The following is an 18,159-nucleotide window of genomic DNA, read 5'->3' as shown; positions in this document are numbered from 1 at the left end:
TAAAACACACCTTCTGTAACTCCTTAGCTCTTCCTATGATGTCACAACTCCTCCCAACGGGACGGTAAAACACACCTTCTGTAACTCCTTAGCTCTTCCTATGATGTCACAACTCCTCCCAACGGGACGGTAAAACACACCTGTAACTCCTTAGCTCTTCCTATGATGTCACAACTCCTCCTCCCAACGGGACGGTAAAACACACCTTCTGTAACTCCTTAGCTCTTCCTATGATGTCACAACTCCTCCTCCCAACGGGACGGTAAAACACACCTTCTGTAACTCCTTAGCTCTTCCTATGATGTCACAACTCCTCCTCCCAACGGGACGGTAAAACACACCTTCTGTAACTCCTTAGCTCTTCCTATGATGTCACAACTCCTCCTCCCAACGGGACGGTAAAACACACCTTCTGTAACTCCTTAGCTCTTCCTATGATGTCACAACTCCTCCCAACGGGACGGTAAAACACACCTTCTGTAACTCCTTAGCTCTTCCTATGATGTCACAACTCCTCCCAACGGGACGGTAAAACACACCTTCTGTAACTCCTTAGCTCTTCCTATGATGTCACAACTCCTCCCAACGGGATGGTAAAACACACCTTCTGTAACTCCTTAGCTCTTCCTATGATGTCACAACTCCTCCTCCCAACGGGACGGTAAAACACACCTTCTGTAACTCCTTAGCTCTTCCTATGATGTCACAACTCCTCCCAACGGGACGGTAAAACACACCTTCTGTAACTCCTTAGCTCTTCCTATGATGTCACAACTCCTCCCAACGGGATGGTAAAACACACCTTCTGTAACTCCTTAGCTCTTCCTATGATGTCACAACTCCTCCCAACGGGACGGTAAAACACACCTTCTGTAACTCCTTAGCTCTTCCTATGATGTCACAACTCCTCCCAACGGGACGGTAAAACACACCTTCTGTAACTCCTTAGCTCTTCCTATGATGTCACAACTCCTCCCAACGGGACGGTAAAACACACCTTCTGTAACTCCTTAGCTCTTCCTATGATGTCACAACTCCTCCCAACGGGATGGTAAAACACACCTTCTGTAACTCCTTAGCTCTTCCTATGATGTCACAACTCCTCCCAACGGGACGGTAAAACACACCTTCTGTAACTCCTTAGCTCTTCCTATGATGTCACAACTCCTCCTCCCAACGGGACGGTAAAACACACCTTCTGTAACTCCTTAGCTCTTCCTATGATGTCACAACTCCTCCCAACGGGACGGTAAAACACACCTTCTGTAACTCCTTAGCTCTTCCTATGATGTCACAACTCCTCCTCTCCTCTGGACTTGGAACTCTTCCACCGTTCCCCTCCTTTTCCCCTGAGACCGTCACCACCTAACCCGAACGGTCGTCCTCTTCGCTGGATGGGAAACACTCGCAACCCTGCTGTCTATGCTTTCACCTCTCCTCTCCCTCACTCTCTAAATCCCCCGAACTCTTATCTACATGACTTTTGCCTTTTGTCCATAATACATTTTGGGAACACTTTACTTGACACCCAGTGTCATAACACATAATGACAGTCATAACCATGTCAAAACAGTTGTCATAACCTGTTATAACACTGCCATGGCACATATATTTAGACCTGTAGTTATTTTATGCCTGTTTATGACACCTACATAAATGTCAATACCTACCACGCTGGTTATTTTATGGCTGGTTATGACACCTACATAAATGTCATTACCTACCACGCTAGTTATTTTATGGCTGGTTATGACACCTACATAAATGTAATTACCTACTACGCTAGTTATTTTATGGCTGGTTATGACACCTACATAAATGTCAATACCTACCACGCTGGTTATTTTATGGCTGGTTATGACACCTACATAAATGTCATTACCTACCACGCTAGTTATTTTATGGCTGGTTATGACACCTACATAAATGTAATTACCTACCACGCTAGTTATTTTATGGCTGGTTATGACACCTACATAAATGTCATTACCTACCACGCTGGTTATTTTATGGCTGGTTATGACACCTACATAAATGTAATTACCTACCACGCTATTTATTTTATGGCTGGTTATGACACCTACATAAATGTCATTACCTACCACGCTGGTTATTTTATGGCTGGTTATGACACCTACATAAATGTCAATACCTACCACGCTAGTTATTTTATGGCTGGTTATGACACCTACATAAATGTCATTACCTACCACGCTGGTTATTTTATGGTTGGTTATGACACCTACATAAATGTCAATACCTACCACGCTGGTTATTTTATGGCTGGTTATGACACCTACATAAATGTCATTACCTACCACGCTGGTTATTTTATGGCTGGTTATGACACCTACATAAATGTCAATACCTACCACGCTAGTTATTTTATGGCTGGTTATGACACCTACATAAATGTCAATACCTACCACGCTAGTTATTTTATGGCTGGTTATGACACCTACATAAATGTCATTACCTACCACGCTAGTTATTTTATGGCTGGTTATGACACCTACATAAATGTCAATACCTACCACGCTGGTTATTTTATGGCTGGTTATGACACCTACATAAATGTCAATACCTACCACGCTGGTTATTTTATGGCTGGTTATGACACCTACATAAATGTCATTACCTACCACGCTAGTTATTTTATGGCTGGTTATGACACCTACATAAATGTCATTACCTACCACGCTGGTTATTTTATGGCTGGTTATGACACCTAGATAAATGTCATTACCTACCACGCTGGTTATTTTATGGCTGGTTATGACACCTACATAAATGTCATTACCTACCACGCTAGTTATTTTATGGCTGGTTATGACACCTACATAAATGTCATTACCTACCACGCTAGTTATTTTATGGCTGGTTATGACACCTACATAAATGTCATTACCTACCACGCTAGTTATTTTATGGCTGGTTATGACACCTACATAAATGTCATTACCTACCACGCTAGTTATTTTATGGCTGGTTATGACACCTACATAAATGTCATTACCTACCACGCTGGTTATTTTATGGCTGGTTATGACACCTACATAAATGTCATTACCTACCACGCTAGTTATTTTATGGCTGGTTATGACACCTACATAAATGTCATTACCTACCACGCTAGTTATTTTATGGCTGGTTATGACACCTACATAAATGTCATTACCTACCACGCTTGTTATTTTATGGCTGGTTATGACACCTACATAAATGTCATTACCTACCACGCTAGTTATTTTATGGCTGGTTATGACACCTACATAAATGTCATTACCTACCACGCTGGTTATTTTATGGCTGGTTATGACACGGACTTAAGTGTCAATACCTACCAAACCTACCACACAAGACAAAACATTCCATCACACCATAGCCTACATGTCAACAGTATGTTTGTTTATATATAAAAAATAAATACAAATTCACCATATTAAATTATCATTCTAATTGCGCACACGTTGATGTCAGACATGCACCCACCCCAGTGCTCTGTTGCTGATGACTGGGATGAATGCAGGAGCGAGTTTCAGGAGCAGGACAAGACTCTGTTTGACTGATGACTGATATAAGGGCCTGTCCGTGACCATCACAATATGGTTGTGATGGTCACAATGCTTCTTGACAGTGTCGTAAAGGTGTGTTTTCTTTGTCCAAGGTAACAGACACAGGATGGTCACAATGCTTCTTGACAGTGTCGTAAAGGTGTGTTTTCTTTGTCCAAGGTAACAGACACAGGATGGTCACAATGCTTCTTGACAGTGTCGTAAAGGTGTGTTTTCGACAGGTCATTTAAAATATGATGGAGAACAAAAACGTGACTAAATAATTCATTACAACAACAAAGGATTTAAGAAATGAACTTTCAAACGAAAGGAAACTTCTTGGCAGGGGGAAAACTAATTAGAATGAATGTGGGTTTTGCCACTATGAAGGTGTTATAACCAGCCATAAAATAATGCAATATGTCACAACAGGTACAAATATATGGGTCATGAGTGTTGTGACAAGTTATGTCATATTGTGACATGGTTATGACCGCTACTTTTCTCTCTCACATCTGTTCTAATCTGTGTCAATCGTGTGTGTGTGTGTGTGTTTGTGTCTATAGTGTCCACCATCGTGGCGTACCTGAAGGAGGTAGAGTCTCCCTACGAGGTGTTGGACTTTATCTGCTCCTACCTGGGAGACACCATGGAAGCCAAAGAGTTCGCCAAGCAGTTCCTGGAGCGCCGTGCCAAACAGAAACAGAACCAGAAGAGGCAGCAGGAGCAGGTGTGTGGTTGTCTGTCTGTCTGCCTCCGATGAAGTGTTATGATGATGGAAGTGTGTCCGTGGTTCAAGTATATTAGTGTGTGTGATGACTAGAGGTCGACTGATTATGGTTTTTCAACACCAATACCGATTTTATTGGAGGACCAAAGAAAGCCGATACCGATTAATCGGCCGAATTGTCTTCTTTCTTTTTTTTATTACATTTTTTTAAAATATTTTTTTTATATATATATATACAGTGCCTTGCGAAAGTATTCGGCCCCCTTGAACTTTGCGACCTTTTGCCACATTTCAGGCTTCAAACATAAAGATATAAAACTGTATTTTTTTGTGAAGAATCAACAACACGTGGGACACAATCATGAAGTGGAACGACATTTATTGGATATTTCAAACTTTTTTAACAAATCAAAAACGGAAAAATTGGGCGTGCAAAATTATTCAGCCCCTTTACTTTCAGTGCAGCAAACTCTCTCCAGAAGTTCAGTGAGGATCTCTGAATGATCCAATGTTGACCTAAATGACTAATGATGATAAATACAATCCACCTGTGTGTAATCAAGTCTCCGTATAAATGCACCTGCACTGTGATAGTCTCAGAGGTCCGTCAAAAGCGCAGAGAGCATCATGAAGAACAAGGAACACACCAGGCAGGTCCGAGATACTGTTGTGAAGAAGTTTAAAGCCGGATTTGGATACAAAAAGATTTCCCAAGCTTTAAACATCCCAAGGAGCACTGTGCAAGCGATAATATTGAAATGGAAGGAGTATCAGACCACTGCAAATCTACCAAGACCTGGCCGTCCCTCTAAACTTTCAGCTCATACAAGGAGAAGACTGATCAGAGATGCAGCCAAGAGGCCCATAATCACTCTGGATGAACTGCAGAGATCTACAGCTGAGGTGGGAGACTCTGTCCATAGGACAACAATCAGTCGTATATTGCACAAATCTGGCCTTTATGGAAGAGTGGCAAGAAGAAAGCCATTTCTTAAAGATATCCATAAAAAGTGTTGTTTAAAGTTTGCCACAAGCCACCTGGGAGACACACCAAACATGTGGAAGAAGGTGCTCTGGTCAGATGAAACCAAAATTGAACTTTTTGGCAACAATGCAAAACGTTATGTTTGGCGTAAAAGCAACACAGCTGAACACACCATCCCCACTGTCAAACATGGTGGTGGCAGCATCATGGTTTGGGCCTGCTTTTCTTCAGCAGGGACAGGGAAGATGGTTAAAATTGATGGAGCCAAATACAGGACCATTCTGGAAGAAAACCTGATGGAGTCTGCAAAAGACCTGAGACTGGGACAGAGATTTGTCTTCCAACAAGACAATGATCCAAAACATAAAGCAAAATCTACAATGGAATGGTTCAAAAATAAACATATCCAGGTGTTAGAATGGCCAAGTCAAAGTCCAGACCTGAATCCAATCGAGAATCTGTGGAAAGAACTGAAAACTGCTGTTCACAAATGCTCTCCATCCAACCTCACTGAGCTCGAGCTGTTTTGCAAGGAGGAATGGGAAAAAATGTCAGTCTCTCAATGTGCAAAACTGATAGAGACATACCCCAACAGCTGTAATCGCAGCAAAAGGTGGTGCTACAAAGTATTACCTTAAGGGGGCTGAATAATTTTGCACGCCCAATTTTTCAGTTTTTGATTTGTTAAAAAAGTTTGAAATATCCAATAAATGTCGTTCCACTTCATGATTGTGTCCCACTTGTTGTTGATTCTTCACAAAAAATACAGTTTTATATCTTTATGTTTGAAGCCTGAAATGTGGCAAAAGGTCGCAAAGTTCAAGGGGGCCGAATACTTTCGCAAGGCACTGTGTGTATATATATATATATATATATGACAATTACAACAATACTGAATGAACAATGAACACTTTTATTTTAACTTAATATAATACATAAATGAAATAAAAATTAATTTAGTCTCGAATAAAAAATATGAATTATGACGCGTCAAATATTTCTCTCTATACATTTGTATTTCATATACCTTTGACTACTGGATGTTCTTATAGGAACTATAGTATTGCCAGCCTAATCTCGGGAGTTGATAGGCTTGAAGTCATAAACAGCGCTGTGCTTCAAGCATTACGAAGAGCTGCTGGCAAATGCAGTGAAGTGCTGTTTGAATGAATGCTTACGAGCCTGCTGCTGCCTTCCACCACTCAGTCAGATATCAAATCATAGACTTAATTATAGTATAATTAACACACAGAAATACGAGCCTTTGGTCCTTAATATGGCCAAACCCGGAAACTATCATTTTGAAAACAAAATGTTTATTCTTTCAGTGAAATACGTAACCGTTCCGTATTTTATCGAACGGGTGGCAACCCTAAGTCTACATATTGAGGTTACATTGCACAACCTTCAATGTTATGTCATAATTATGTCAAATTCTGGCAAATGAATTACGGTCTTTGTTAGGAAGACATGGTCTTCACACAGTTCGCAACGAGCCAGGCGGCACAAACTGCTGCATATACCCTGACTCATGCAAGAGAAGTGACACAATTTACCTAGTTAATATTGCCTGCAACATGCCTTTCTTTTAACTAAATATGCAGGTATAAAAAAATATACTTCTGTGTATTGATTTTAAGAAAGACATTGATGTTTATGGTTAGGTACATTTGTGCAACGATTGTGCTTTTGTTAAATCATCACCCGTTTGGTGTAGTTGAAGTAGGCTGTGATTCGATGATAAATTAACAGGCACCTCTTTTTGATTATATGCAACGCAGGACAAGCTAGTTAACTACACATGGTTGATGGTTGATATTACTAGGTTAACTAGTGATTATGTGAAGATTGATTGCTTTTTATGAGAAGTTTAATGCTAGCTAGCAACTTGCCTAGGCGCCTTGCAGCCACAAGGTCCTTTTGATGCTGCACTCGCGTAACAGGTGGTCAGCCTGCCACGCAGTCTCCTCATGGATTGCAATGTAACCGTCCATAATCGCCGTCCAAAAAGGCTGACTACCGATTGTTATCGGTCGACCTCTAGTGATGACGTCTGTATGTTTCCTGCCCTGTCTCAGTGCATAGCATATTGTATTCGTTTTGATCTCCTACCGTCCTGTCTCCACTTAGCTATCAAAGGAAGTAGCAGGGCTGACCATGAACAACTTCCCTCTGCAGGTAAGACCTTTCTCTCTATTACGACTGGGCACAGTGGATACAAATCTAAAACATGTCCTTGATTCCTCATGTCCTCTCACCTCTTTCTCAGAGAAGAGGTGGGAACAAGGAGAGAGGATGTAAGGAATCAAGGAAAGACTCCCAGTGTGTCTTTCCTCTCTGTACCTCATTGGATTCCTCTTCTCCAGGACTCCATGCGGGGCGTGAACCCCAGCGCACTGCAGTCTATGTTCCAGGCGGCCCACATGGCTAAGGGAGGGATGTACGATGCCCAGGGGGGCATGAAGAAGAAGAAACAGCCCGTGATGCTGCAGTCTGACCCCAGCATCCTAGGTAAGACATGTCCTCCTCAACTCATTCACACTTACGACTTATTGCACACTTGTTACAAACGTATCACTTCACAATGTATCACCTCAGTATGATCTGTCACCACCCAGCTCTGGAGAAATCGGCAAACCTGCCTGGTGGATGTTCTCTTCGGCTGCTCATAGATCTGGGTCATAACTGATTGAGTTGCTCGATGCCTTCTCTAAATTGCTCTCCTCCCGCATCCACCTGTGCCGCCTCCTTTTCCCTTTCTCTCCCCCATTTCTTTCTTTTGTTCTCCCCCTCCTCTCCAGGCTACTCGTTCCACAACGCGGGCGAGCGTCTGAGCCTAAATGAGATGGAGATGGTGGAGGATTACTGATCCAGATCTGATCAGCAGCGGCAATAGCTACTACCTGAGGCCTTCTGTCTACTAATCAGACAAACCTGATGACGAATGTGCACTGCTAGGGGATGGGGGTGGGGGGGGTCGTATGGGGACAGGAAGGAGAGGATTGTTTCACTGCCCCCCCCCCCCCAACAAAAAAAAGAGTAGGGCTCCTCTTCTTAAATCGTTCACTTGAGTGGGTGGATGAGGTGAAAGGGGGTGTGATGGGTATCCCTTGGCACTTGTAAGACTAAGCACCTTAAACTGAACTAATGCACTTTATTATTAAGTTTGAATCATTTTTTTTTATGAATACAGAATCGGTGTGTGTGTGTGTGTGTGTGTGTGTTGAATCTACACGCAATGCCGTATGTATACACGTGAAAATCTGAACTGGAAGGGTGAGGTGAATGGTTGGTGGGATAGGCTCACTGGGAGGGGAACTCAAAGGTAGAGGGGACCTTTTTATTTTGAAACCTTATCAGAAAAACCAATCTTTTCTTCAAAGACAAACACTGTTGTTTTTTTTGTTTTTTTTTAAGACAATACATTTATATAAAAAGTAAAGCTATTACAAAAAAATGGATACAAAGAAAACTTGAAGATTTGCACTTGTGTTAAAAAAGATAAAATAAAAAAACAAATGAGGTTAGGTATAGAGATTTAATATTTTGTGTGTGTGTGTGTGTGTGAGGGCTGCTGTGTATCAGAAACATACTAGTCTGCACAATGTATATATTTTTTCCGTTGCTTACCAAGATGTACGTCATTTGGTTCAAATTATATACATTTTTTATTTTTCTTTCATGAGTAGAACGTCTGTCCTCTTGTACAGAGGGACTTTCTTTGAATACTTGTGTGTGAGACCGAGAGTGAGAGGGCAATCCCACAACACATTCTTCCTCTCACCAGCTCGTCATCCCCAGATAGACGTAGTGGAAACACATACATTTGTAGAGGAGGATTATGGCTTTATGTTGTTGACCACCACTTGTTTTTTTTCTGTGTGATTTTGGAGTATGGGCTATACCCCTCCCCTGCGGTCTTCTCTCAGCCACGGTCTCTCAGCCTCTGTGAGGTTTCAAACAGACAGTGGTAAGGATCTTTAGTGTGTGTGTGTGTACGCCTGTGTCTTTACTAATCATAGGAAAGAAGTGATCCCTACAGGTACTTATCTGTATGTGTGTGTGTGTGTGTGTGTGTATATGCATGCACATTTTTGCCTTAGAACTCTGAAAGGGTGAATGGGAGGGAATGTTCAATGACCATTGAGACATGAACTACTTTTGAGTGTACTGTGATAAGTTAAAGGAGAATTTAACTATTTTTAGGGACCTAATCTTTATTTTTCATGTAAATGGCATGTTATTAGAAAGGGTCCAGACGACATATTTTTTTGCAATTTCATTTGGTTTTGAGAAACTTACCCAGAAGCGATCGACTTCCTGGGCCTCATTCTGGAGTTCCAGGACATCCAAAAACATGAAAAACGGCAGAGCGTTTCTGTTTGTAAAAGGATATTTTTGGAGCCTTTTCATGTTTTTTGGATGCCCCGGAACTCCAGGCTCGAGAAGTCAATCCCTGCCGGGGTACATTTTTCAAAACCAAGTGAAATTGCAAAAAGAAGGGTCTGTAAACTTTGTATAACATTCCATTTACATCCAAAATAAATATGAGGTTCTTAATGAAATTATCTTAAGCGCTCTGCACAGTCAATGTGCATGTCAGTCATGTATCCTAATATTTCTAGTATAGCCTGGGGATGAAGATGACTCTTCTTCTTTGTAAGGTTAGTCCGGTTTAGTTTTCCTGGGACGTGATCACGTTGCCTTGTCGGCTTTCTTTAACTTGCGTGTGAAAGGTGTTGAGTTTCAGATTCTGCTCAAAACAATTGTCATCAAACTGTCTGTGTACAGGGCGGGATGTTAGCATATTCGTGTTACTTATTGTTGTTGCTATTGATCATGATGGTGGTGACTTTTTTCTGAATATAAATGAACATTTTATATATGAATATATATACAAAGAAAAAAAAAAAGATTTGGACTAAGATTATGATAAGCACTTGGGGCTGCTTTTTTTTTCTTCATTTGTTTTTGTTTCATTACCGCCATGTGAAGTGCGTTTTGTTATTTCTTTCTTAAGAAAACTTTGAATGTATTCCCCCCCTCCCCCCCAAAAAAGACAAAATGTGATGATACCGGATATAATTTCAACAACAACAACAAAACTCAGATTGAAGATGTCTTTCACCTTTTCTGTTTTACTCCGAGGAAGAACTCGGGATGGCTACAGTTGATCCCACTGCCTCTGCAATCCTGTTCTTACAAAAACAATATTACTATGAGAAATAAAATAGACTATTTTCTATTCCTGACTGGATTTTTGGTTGTTTACAAAACACAGATTTCTGTGGGTGCAGTTTTTTTGTGTAGGGGTGGGGTTTTGCGAGTGTGCTTCTGCAATATGGACATTCATTGGCGTACATTGTTTTTGGCGGGAGAAGGAGGGACATCACAATGTGACGGACAAGATCCTTGCCCTTTGACCCTTTAGTGGGCATGGCTCTTTGGAATTGACTGATCCTCAAGGAAAGAATTCAACAACAAAGTTAGTCTGTTTTTTTTGGTTTTGGGGGAGTTCATTATTAGTGTGTCTTCCGGTTTCATTTAGTTACTTTGTTGTTGTTGAACTGCCTATCTTAACTAGACAAGTACTGAAAGAAGAATAAAGCTTAAACAAAAAGCAGGGCACAGCAGAGGTGTTTTTGGTACTTCGACCAGGAATAAAGGAAACAACAATATCATCGCTTTAATAGGAGAGAAAAAATGCCCTGGAGTGAAATTGTGGAGTTTTATTTTTTATCCACCAACGTAAAAGAGACAGATGGACAAACCTTTGAGGGGTGGATGAGAATAAAGGACATTTGAAGATTTTGTAAAACTGTACATACATGATGTTGACCTCAAATCTACCATTGCATTTGATTGGACTGTGTCAGCAGCATATCTTACTTTTTATCATTATACTTTTTTAAGGGGGCTCAGGGTGTGCAGTGGTAGTGTATTAACCCTGCAATGAGGGGAAATTAAAGGGTACCAGTACTGATCCCTGGGGGACACCCCTCGACACTCACACCCTGCCCTGACACTCACTATGCACTTTCTAACTGTGAGGTTCCATTACATTTGGGACGGGAGCACAGAAATATTATAGTACAAAGGGAGGGTTGGAAAATGTAACTTTTTGAGTTTTTAGTTAGTACCGTCTCACTGAAAACAAAAGATTCAAACCGAAACGAAAGACTTAGGAACACACCTTCCTCCTCCTGTACATAAACATATTTTTATATTACCTTTTTTTAGAAAATCACTTGGACAAAACCACAAGGCTTGATATAAAAACAAACAGATGAAAGAAATTCAAGACAGATTGAGGAACAGAGTGAATGTTCCTCAAGGAAACATGTTTTTTGTTGTTGTTGAAAATACTGAGGTAAATTAACTACCTGGAAGTTCCCTTGACTTTGCCAGTGGCCCTGTCTATCATCAGGAATGGCGATAGAAAGGACTTAACGTGGATGGAGCTGCGGACTGCAGCGACTCCCAAGACTGACTGGTGATCATAGTCTGTCATCAAAAAGGACTCCGCTGCAGAGCCCAGCCCAGGGTGTTTGAACAACAGTCACCAACCAATGGAGAAGGCAGGGGAAGAGACAACACAAACAATGGATGTACCGGGAGACCTTCTGCCCAGATGCCCCCCCGCCTTCTGCCACCTAGCCACTGGCTGGAGATCAACTACAAGGTGACTGCAAGAAGAGAACCATCATATAGGTAAGGGTCTATTTATATTTATACAACGGGTGGGTCTAATACTGAATGCTGATTTGGTTAAAACCGCATTCCAGCCGGTGTCTATTCCACAAGTTACCACCGGCTAAATCTATGATGTTAAAATGCCTATTTACTCTTTTCCATCTGACTGCGCAATCCACTGTCTCATCAGCCCAGCCAGGCAATTTATAAACTTGATCTCCACTATAAAAATCATCTAGACATTTTCTCCCATTTCTTTTAGGCTAACATTTGGTTTTCAACAGCAGAGTTTTGTATAAGCCTTGCTGTCTGTCTCTCCGACATTTGCAACATTGCTTCAATATTCAAATTCAATCTCCAGCTGTCCCATAGTAATGAATGTGTCAGGATGAGACGGACAGCTTTTCTCAGCCAGTCAATAATGAACCAGCTGACATAATTTGGATATATACAAAGACATGTCAAAACAGGTCAAATGAAATTAAATGCAGTTAGTTTGCAGGTTTTCCAGCTTCAGTTTGAAGTGATTGTGTTAGCTGTGTTGTTGGTTCTGAACTACAGTGTCCTGACGAGAGAGCATATTTTCTATGCCAGGCGAAATCGCGCATCATTAGCTCATTTGTTATAGATGTATCCAAATGTCGGTAGAAAACAGCTACTTTGCTGTTATTCTGGCTGCACTGTTTGATGTGCCTGAAAGATTAGTTGTAGTTGGCTAGATAGCAAGCAAGGGATAAGAACATTGTCGCGTCCATAGATATAGAACAAAAAGACTTTAACGACTGGGTCGCGTCTCTTGCAACCTAATAGATAGAATGAACGACCAGCCAGCTTGGGTAGCAAACTTAGATCTGTGTCGGGACTGTATCTCGTGGAAGGATGAACTAGTATGAATACATTTATCAAAATAATGTTTTTCATAAACATACAGTACCAGTCAGAAGTTGACACCTACTCCTTTTGACTATTTTCTACACGGTAGAATAGTGAAGACAACAAAACTATGAAATAACACATATGGAAACATGTAGTAACCAAAAAAGTGTTAAACAAATCCAAATATATTTAATATTTGAGATTCTTCAAAATAGCCACCCTTTGCCTTGATCACAGCTTTGCACACTCTTGGCATTCTCTCAACCAGCTTCATGAGGTAGTCACCTGGAATGCATTTCAATTAACAGGTGTGCCTTGTTTAAAAGTACATTTGTGGAATTTCTTTCCTTAATGCGTTTGAGCCAATCAGTTGTGTTGGTATGCAGAAGATAGCCCTATTTGGTAAAAGAAGAAGTCCATATTATGGCAAGAACAGCTCAAATAAGCAAAGAGAAAGGACAGTCAATCATTACTTTAAGACATGAAGGTCAATCAATCCGGAAAAGTAAATAACTTTGAAAGTTTCTTCAAGTGCAGTTGCAAAAACCATCAAGCGCTATGATGAAACTGGCTCTCATGAGGACTGCCACAGGAATGGAAGACCCAGAGTTACCTCTGCTGCAGAGGATAAGTTAATTCAAGTTACCAGCCTCAGAAATTGCAGTCCAAATAACTGCTTCCCAGATGTCAAGTAACAGACACATCTCAACATCAACTGTTCAGAGGAGACTGTGTGAATCATGCCTTCATGGTCAAATTGCTGCAAAGAAACCACTACTAAAGGACACCAATTATAAGAAGAGACTTGCTTGGGCCAAGAAACACGAGCAATGGACATTAGACCAGTGGAAATCTGTCCTTTGGTCCGAGTCTAAATTTGAGATTTTTGCTTCCAACCGCCGTGTCTTTGTGAGATGCAGAGTAGGTGAACGGATGATCTCTGCATTTGTGGTTTCCACCGTGAAGCATGGAGGTGGTGGTGTGGGGGTGCTTTGCTGGTGACAATGTCAGTGATTTATTTAGACTTCAAGGCACACTTAACCAGCATGGCTACCACAGCATTCTGCAGCGATACGCCATCCCATCTGGTTTGTGCTTAGTGGGACTATCATTTGTTTTTCAACAGGACAATGACCCAAAACATACCTTCAGGTTGTGTAAGGACTAGTTGACCAAGAAGGAGAGTGATGGTGCTGCATCAGATGACTTGGCCTCCACAATCACCTGACCTAACCCAATTGAGATGGTTTGAGATGAGTTAGACCGTAGAGTGAAGGAAAAGAAGCCCACAAGTGCTCAGCATATGTGGGAACTCCTTCAAGACTGTGCAAAGCTGTCAAGGCAAAGGGTGGCTACTTTTGAAGAACACTTCTTTTGGTTATTACATGATTCCATATGTGGTATTTCATAGTTTGTCTTCTATTATTCTACAATGTAGAAAATAGTAAACATAAAGAATGAGTAGGTGTCCAAACTTTTGATTGGTACTGTTTGTCGATCAGTATTGTAATATGTTGGTAACCCGTTGTATAAAAGTGCCCTCGAAGCCGGTGTTTGGAGGATATGGTAGCACAGTTTGCCGGCCATCAACGCACACCCGTGCCAATATATCCTCCAAACATCGGCTTCTCTGGCATTATCACTTAACTATTTAATGTTTATACTTTTTCTTCCTTCGTGAATCTACTGTATAATGTTGGTAGCTATGTTGTCCTTATCGCAGTTCTGTTTTCAGTGTTGTCTAATGAAGATCTTCTTTCTCTCTTTCCACAGGATTCTAACTGTTCCTAGCTGCCCTCTGTTGGAAAGGAGATGGAGCGTACTGTATCTTCAAACCTTTCTTTTCCTCTTCTCTCTGCCCCCTGGTGGTAAAAGTGCCAAGCAGAAACCACAGCAGCCGAAGAAGCAGAGGAACTTGAACGGTGGACTACAGCTTTACTCATGTGTACAGTACACGCAGCTGGATTCTGGTAAAAGAATTGCAAGCACACATTCTCAAAAAGACTTGCTCTTTTCTAGAACCACATTCACACACACAACTAATAGAGCCTGTCATTACACCAGCGTTTCCCAAACTCGGTCCTGGAGACCCCAAGGGGTGAACTACACAGCTGATTCAAATAATCAACTAATCATCAAGCGCTGGTTATTCGAATCAGCTGTGTAGTGCTAGGGCATAAACAAAAACGTGCACCCCTTGGGGTTCTCAGGACCGAGTTTGGGAAACACTGCATGACACATTCATGCACACACACACAAGCGGAAAGGCTCAATACTACACACTTGAGTTCAAACTGCTATGTAAATAACGTGAAAGTATTTTGTTTTCGTCTAATTGTTTTTATTTTCTCTCTGTTCAACATGCCTTAACTGTACAGATCTGCCTTGTATGGCAAACTCTAAATATTCAATAAACAGTAAGAGAACATAAGGACAATAGCATTTGAAGGGAGGTCTGTTCTACTTACTGGACAGGACTGTCTTATTGGTTAACAATACTGTTGTATGTTACGTTATTTCTGTCCAGCATCTATCGCACGTTAGCATGAAAGTAGAACTGTAGAAAACCCCTTACGACAATGATGATGATGGTGGTTTGCCTTTTTTGAAAGCAAGAGTGTTTCTTTTCAGATATCCAGTTTTAAATGCCTATACATTTAGTTGGTGTAGGGTGAGGAATGAGAAGTCTGGAGTATAGTGTGGAGCTGAGCTGACTTGGAAGGGTATGTTAAAGGCCCAGTGCACCCAAAAAAACGACTTTATATATATAGTATATTTCCACACTGAGGTTTGAATAATACTGTAAAACTGTGAAAATGTTAATGCTCTTTTAGTTTAAGAGCTATTTGAAAATACTATTTTGGTGGGATGGAGTATTTGCCTGCATGGTGACATAGACCAATAAGAAAAAGCGTTCCAAACCTCTCTGCCAATAACAGCTAGTTTAGTTTCCCTCCCCACGCAGACCACTCCCAGACAGTCCTTGCTAAATTCTTGCTTGATAAATTGGTCTTTGCTAAGAAGCTGGTTTTGTGAGACTTGATTTGAAACATGTTCAACTGTTTTATCTTGGTGCTTACCACACCTTAAAATGGAGGATATATTTATTCTTGGCGTTCTCGGAGTAGCCTAAATTGTCCCTAAACATTTGACTACTGACCATTTGTAATGACTTATGTCCCTGTATATTAGAAGCGACTACCGTAGCTAATGGTATTGAATGGCTGTATACGAGTCAAGGTTTACGCAACAGATTGAGTGGCTATGATACTTGTTGCTATATGTATACCATTATACAGTTGATAATGGGTTTGTCTCTCTTCTACTGAAGGTGCTTGGAACAGTTCTGAAACTTGTTAGTTTGTTTTTCGTATGGAGAAACCCAATACTTCCCCTGTCAGTTAGGTTGAATGGATTCATTCTTTTGAACGTGTTTTCCTATTTAGAATCAGTTCTGGTTGGTCCGACAAACAAGTATTAACTTCCGTTGTAGGATATGGCTGTGGTTCAGGTTTTTCCATATATGTTAGCTTTGGCTTTCTACCCAGCTAGCACATTTGGTTCCTTGGAAGTTGTGGGAACGTCGTGTTTTTTTGTTTCCCATTGGTTGTGGGAAGAAGCCATACCTTTCCTAACTGGTAAAACAGAATTAAAAAAATGTACGTTCTGTGTACGTTCTGAGAACAGCAGTGAAAACTTTGCCTGTTCTGGGAATGTTTATTTTTAGGTTGCAGGGAGGTTCATACAACGTTTTACTCTGGTTCCTTTGAAGTTCCCCTCTGAGGTTTTATTAAACACTGAGAACGGAAATTCTATGTACTTGAAGTTTTTTTTAAATAACTTCCTTAACTTTCACTGAAAGTTTCAAGAACACCGCTAGCTTATTTGGGGTTAACTGTTTAAACTCCAAGCACAGATCAGACACATGGAAATTCATGCAAACATAAAAAAAATTGTGACATGGCATCTGTGAGATTCGAACCTATAATCTTCTGGAATTAGTCTACGGTGCCATCAGGATGGAGCTAGTGTGCCATTGTTTGTTTTACACATACAAATCTGTTCCTTTGAGTCTATTCAAACAGACCACATTTTTAAAGGAAACAGCACTCAAGCACAGGTGTGGCCAATTAGTGGGTGCGGCCACCACACCCAAACACACTTAACAAGAGTGTTTTGGTGATGCTGAGAACAGAATGTATGTTTTGAAATAACGCTCTCTGAACATTAAAGTTTTTATAGGAAGTTTTAAACAATGAGAACTTTAAATAGAACCATGAGGAAACGTTATGCTGAAGTACTGAAATTCCCACAGAAGAATGTTGTTTAACGTTCTCTGAACTATGAGAACATTCCCGATGTCAAACCAGTTGGAGAATGTTCTTAAAACATTACCAAAACTGAACTTAAATGTAACCATGTTTGAACTTTTAGGAAACATTCTGTTAAAAGTAGTTACATTTTTTTTTCTTCAAGTTACTTAAAAGTGCTGAGAATGTTCCAAAGTCAAGCAACTATCCTGCAACATTCCCAGAAAGTTGTGGAAAGGTCATATGCAAAATCAACACAACCAGACTCTCACCAAACTAATAAACATATGGTTCTCAGAAAGTTACGTTTTAGCTGGGTCGGTTTTGAATACACTCTATTCAGTCCATTTGGTTCAGTTGATGTATTGGTTAGTGCAGATTGGGGAATATCTAAAATGTCACTGAAGTACTTTGTGAAGACAGAGAGAGCAGGGTATTGTCATTATTTCAAATTCCATCGGTCAGATAAGGATGCCAGTGGCATGCTGGTTTGCAGGGAGCTGTGTTTCAAATGTAGCCATCAATTATTCTAGTCTGCTGTTGAATGACTGGTGGTTATGATATGTTAGTCTGTCAAGTCTCCAGCTGTTGACATTTTTCTGATTTTCTGTTAATCCTTGAAGTTCAAAAGTGATTGATGTTTTGGCATTGTGATGCCCCTGGGGGAGATGATTAATTTACCAATTTATCAAATGATATTTTCCCTTTTTTCACCCAGTCAGCTCAATTCCATCACTTAAACTTTTTGAATGAGTTTAGTAACATAAATGCATTCAGAAAAAGAACCTAAAGAATTGTAAATAGTTTGGTTTTTGTTTGTTTGAAGAGAACCAAAAGTGATTAAATAAAATGCATTTGATGGGTATGACTATGAATGTTATTTCTGTTTTTCCCTATTCTTACCATAAATTGTCATTCCTTTTGCTCAGACAAACGTATGAAATGGAACACTTTAAAACGTACATTTCTCTCCACCATCAAGAGGGTAAACCATTTTGCCCTGGATGTAGC

The 18,159-nt window shown here is 40.6% G+C and overlaps 1 protein-coding gene across 17 annotated transcripts in view; it reads left to right on the top strand.

Moving 5' to 3' along the window:
- The window catches only part of LOC110500515 (GRB10-interacting GYF protein 1), a 46,761-nt gene extending 28,748 nt beyond the window's left edge, over window positions 1–18,013 (top strand). For 7 of the 17 annotated variants that reach the window (XM_090214608.1, XM_090214601.1, XM_090214606.1 and 4 more), the window contains 5 exons: window positions 4,121–4,284; window positions 7,400–7,447; window positions 7,636–7,780; window positions 8,071–11,980; window positions 14,612–18,013. In XM_090214608.1, coding sequence (XP_090070734.1) covers window positions 4,121–4,284; window positions 7,400–7,447; window positions 7,636–7,780; window positions 8,071–8,138 — 425 coding nt within the window. In that variant the 3' untranslated portion in view covers window positions 8,139–11,980; window positions 14,612–18,013. Of the gene's footprint in view, window positions 1–1,277; window positions 1,499–4,120; window positions 4,285–7,399; window positions 7,448–7,635; window positions 8,009–8,070; window positions 11,981–14,611 lie in introns of those variants that run through there. The other 10 variants (XM_090214604.1, XM_036957929.2, XM_036957931.2 and 7 more) reach the window with 4 other exon arrangements.
- The last annotated feature ends 146 nt before the right edge of the window (window positions 18,014–18,159 follow it).

The sequence above is a fragment of the Oncorhynchus mykiss genome, chromosome 21 (genome assembly GCF_057628025.1).
Source record: "Oncorhynchus mykiss isolate SJ-2025 chromosome 21, ASM5762802v1, whole genome shotgun sequence".
Taxonomy (NCBI): Eukaryota; Metazoa; Chordata; class Actinopteri; order Salmoniformes; family Salmonidae; genus Oncorhynchus; species Oncorhynchus mykiss.
The sequence above is the reverse complement of the archived record's forward strand: the minus strand, read 5'-3'. Positions and strand labels throughout refer to the sequence as shown.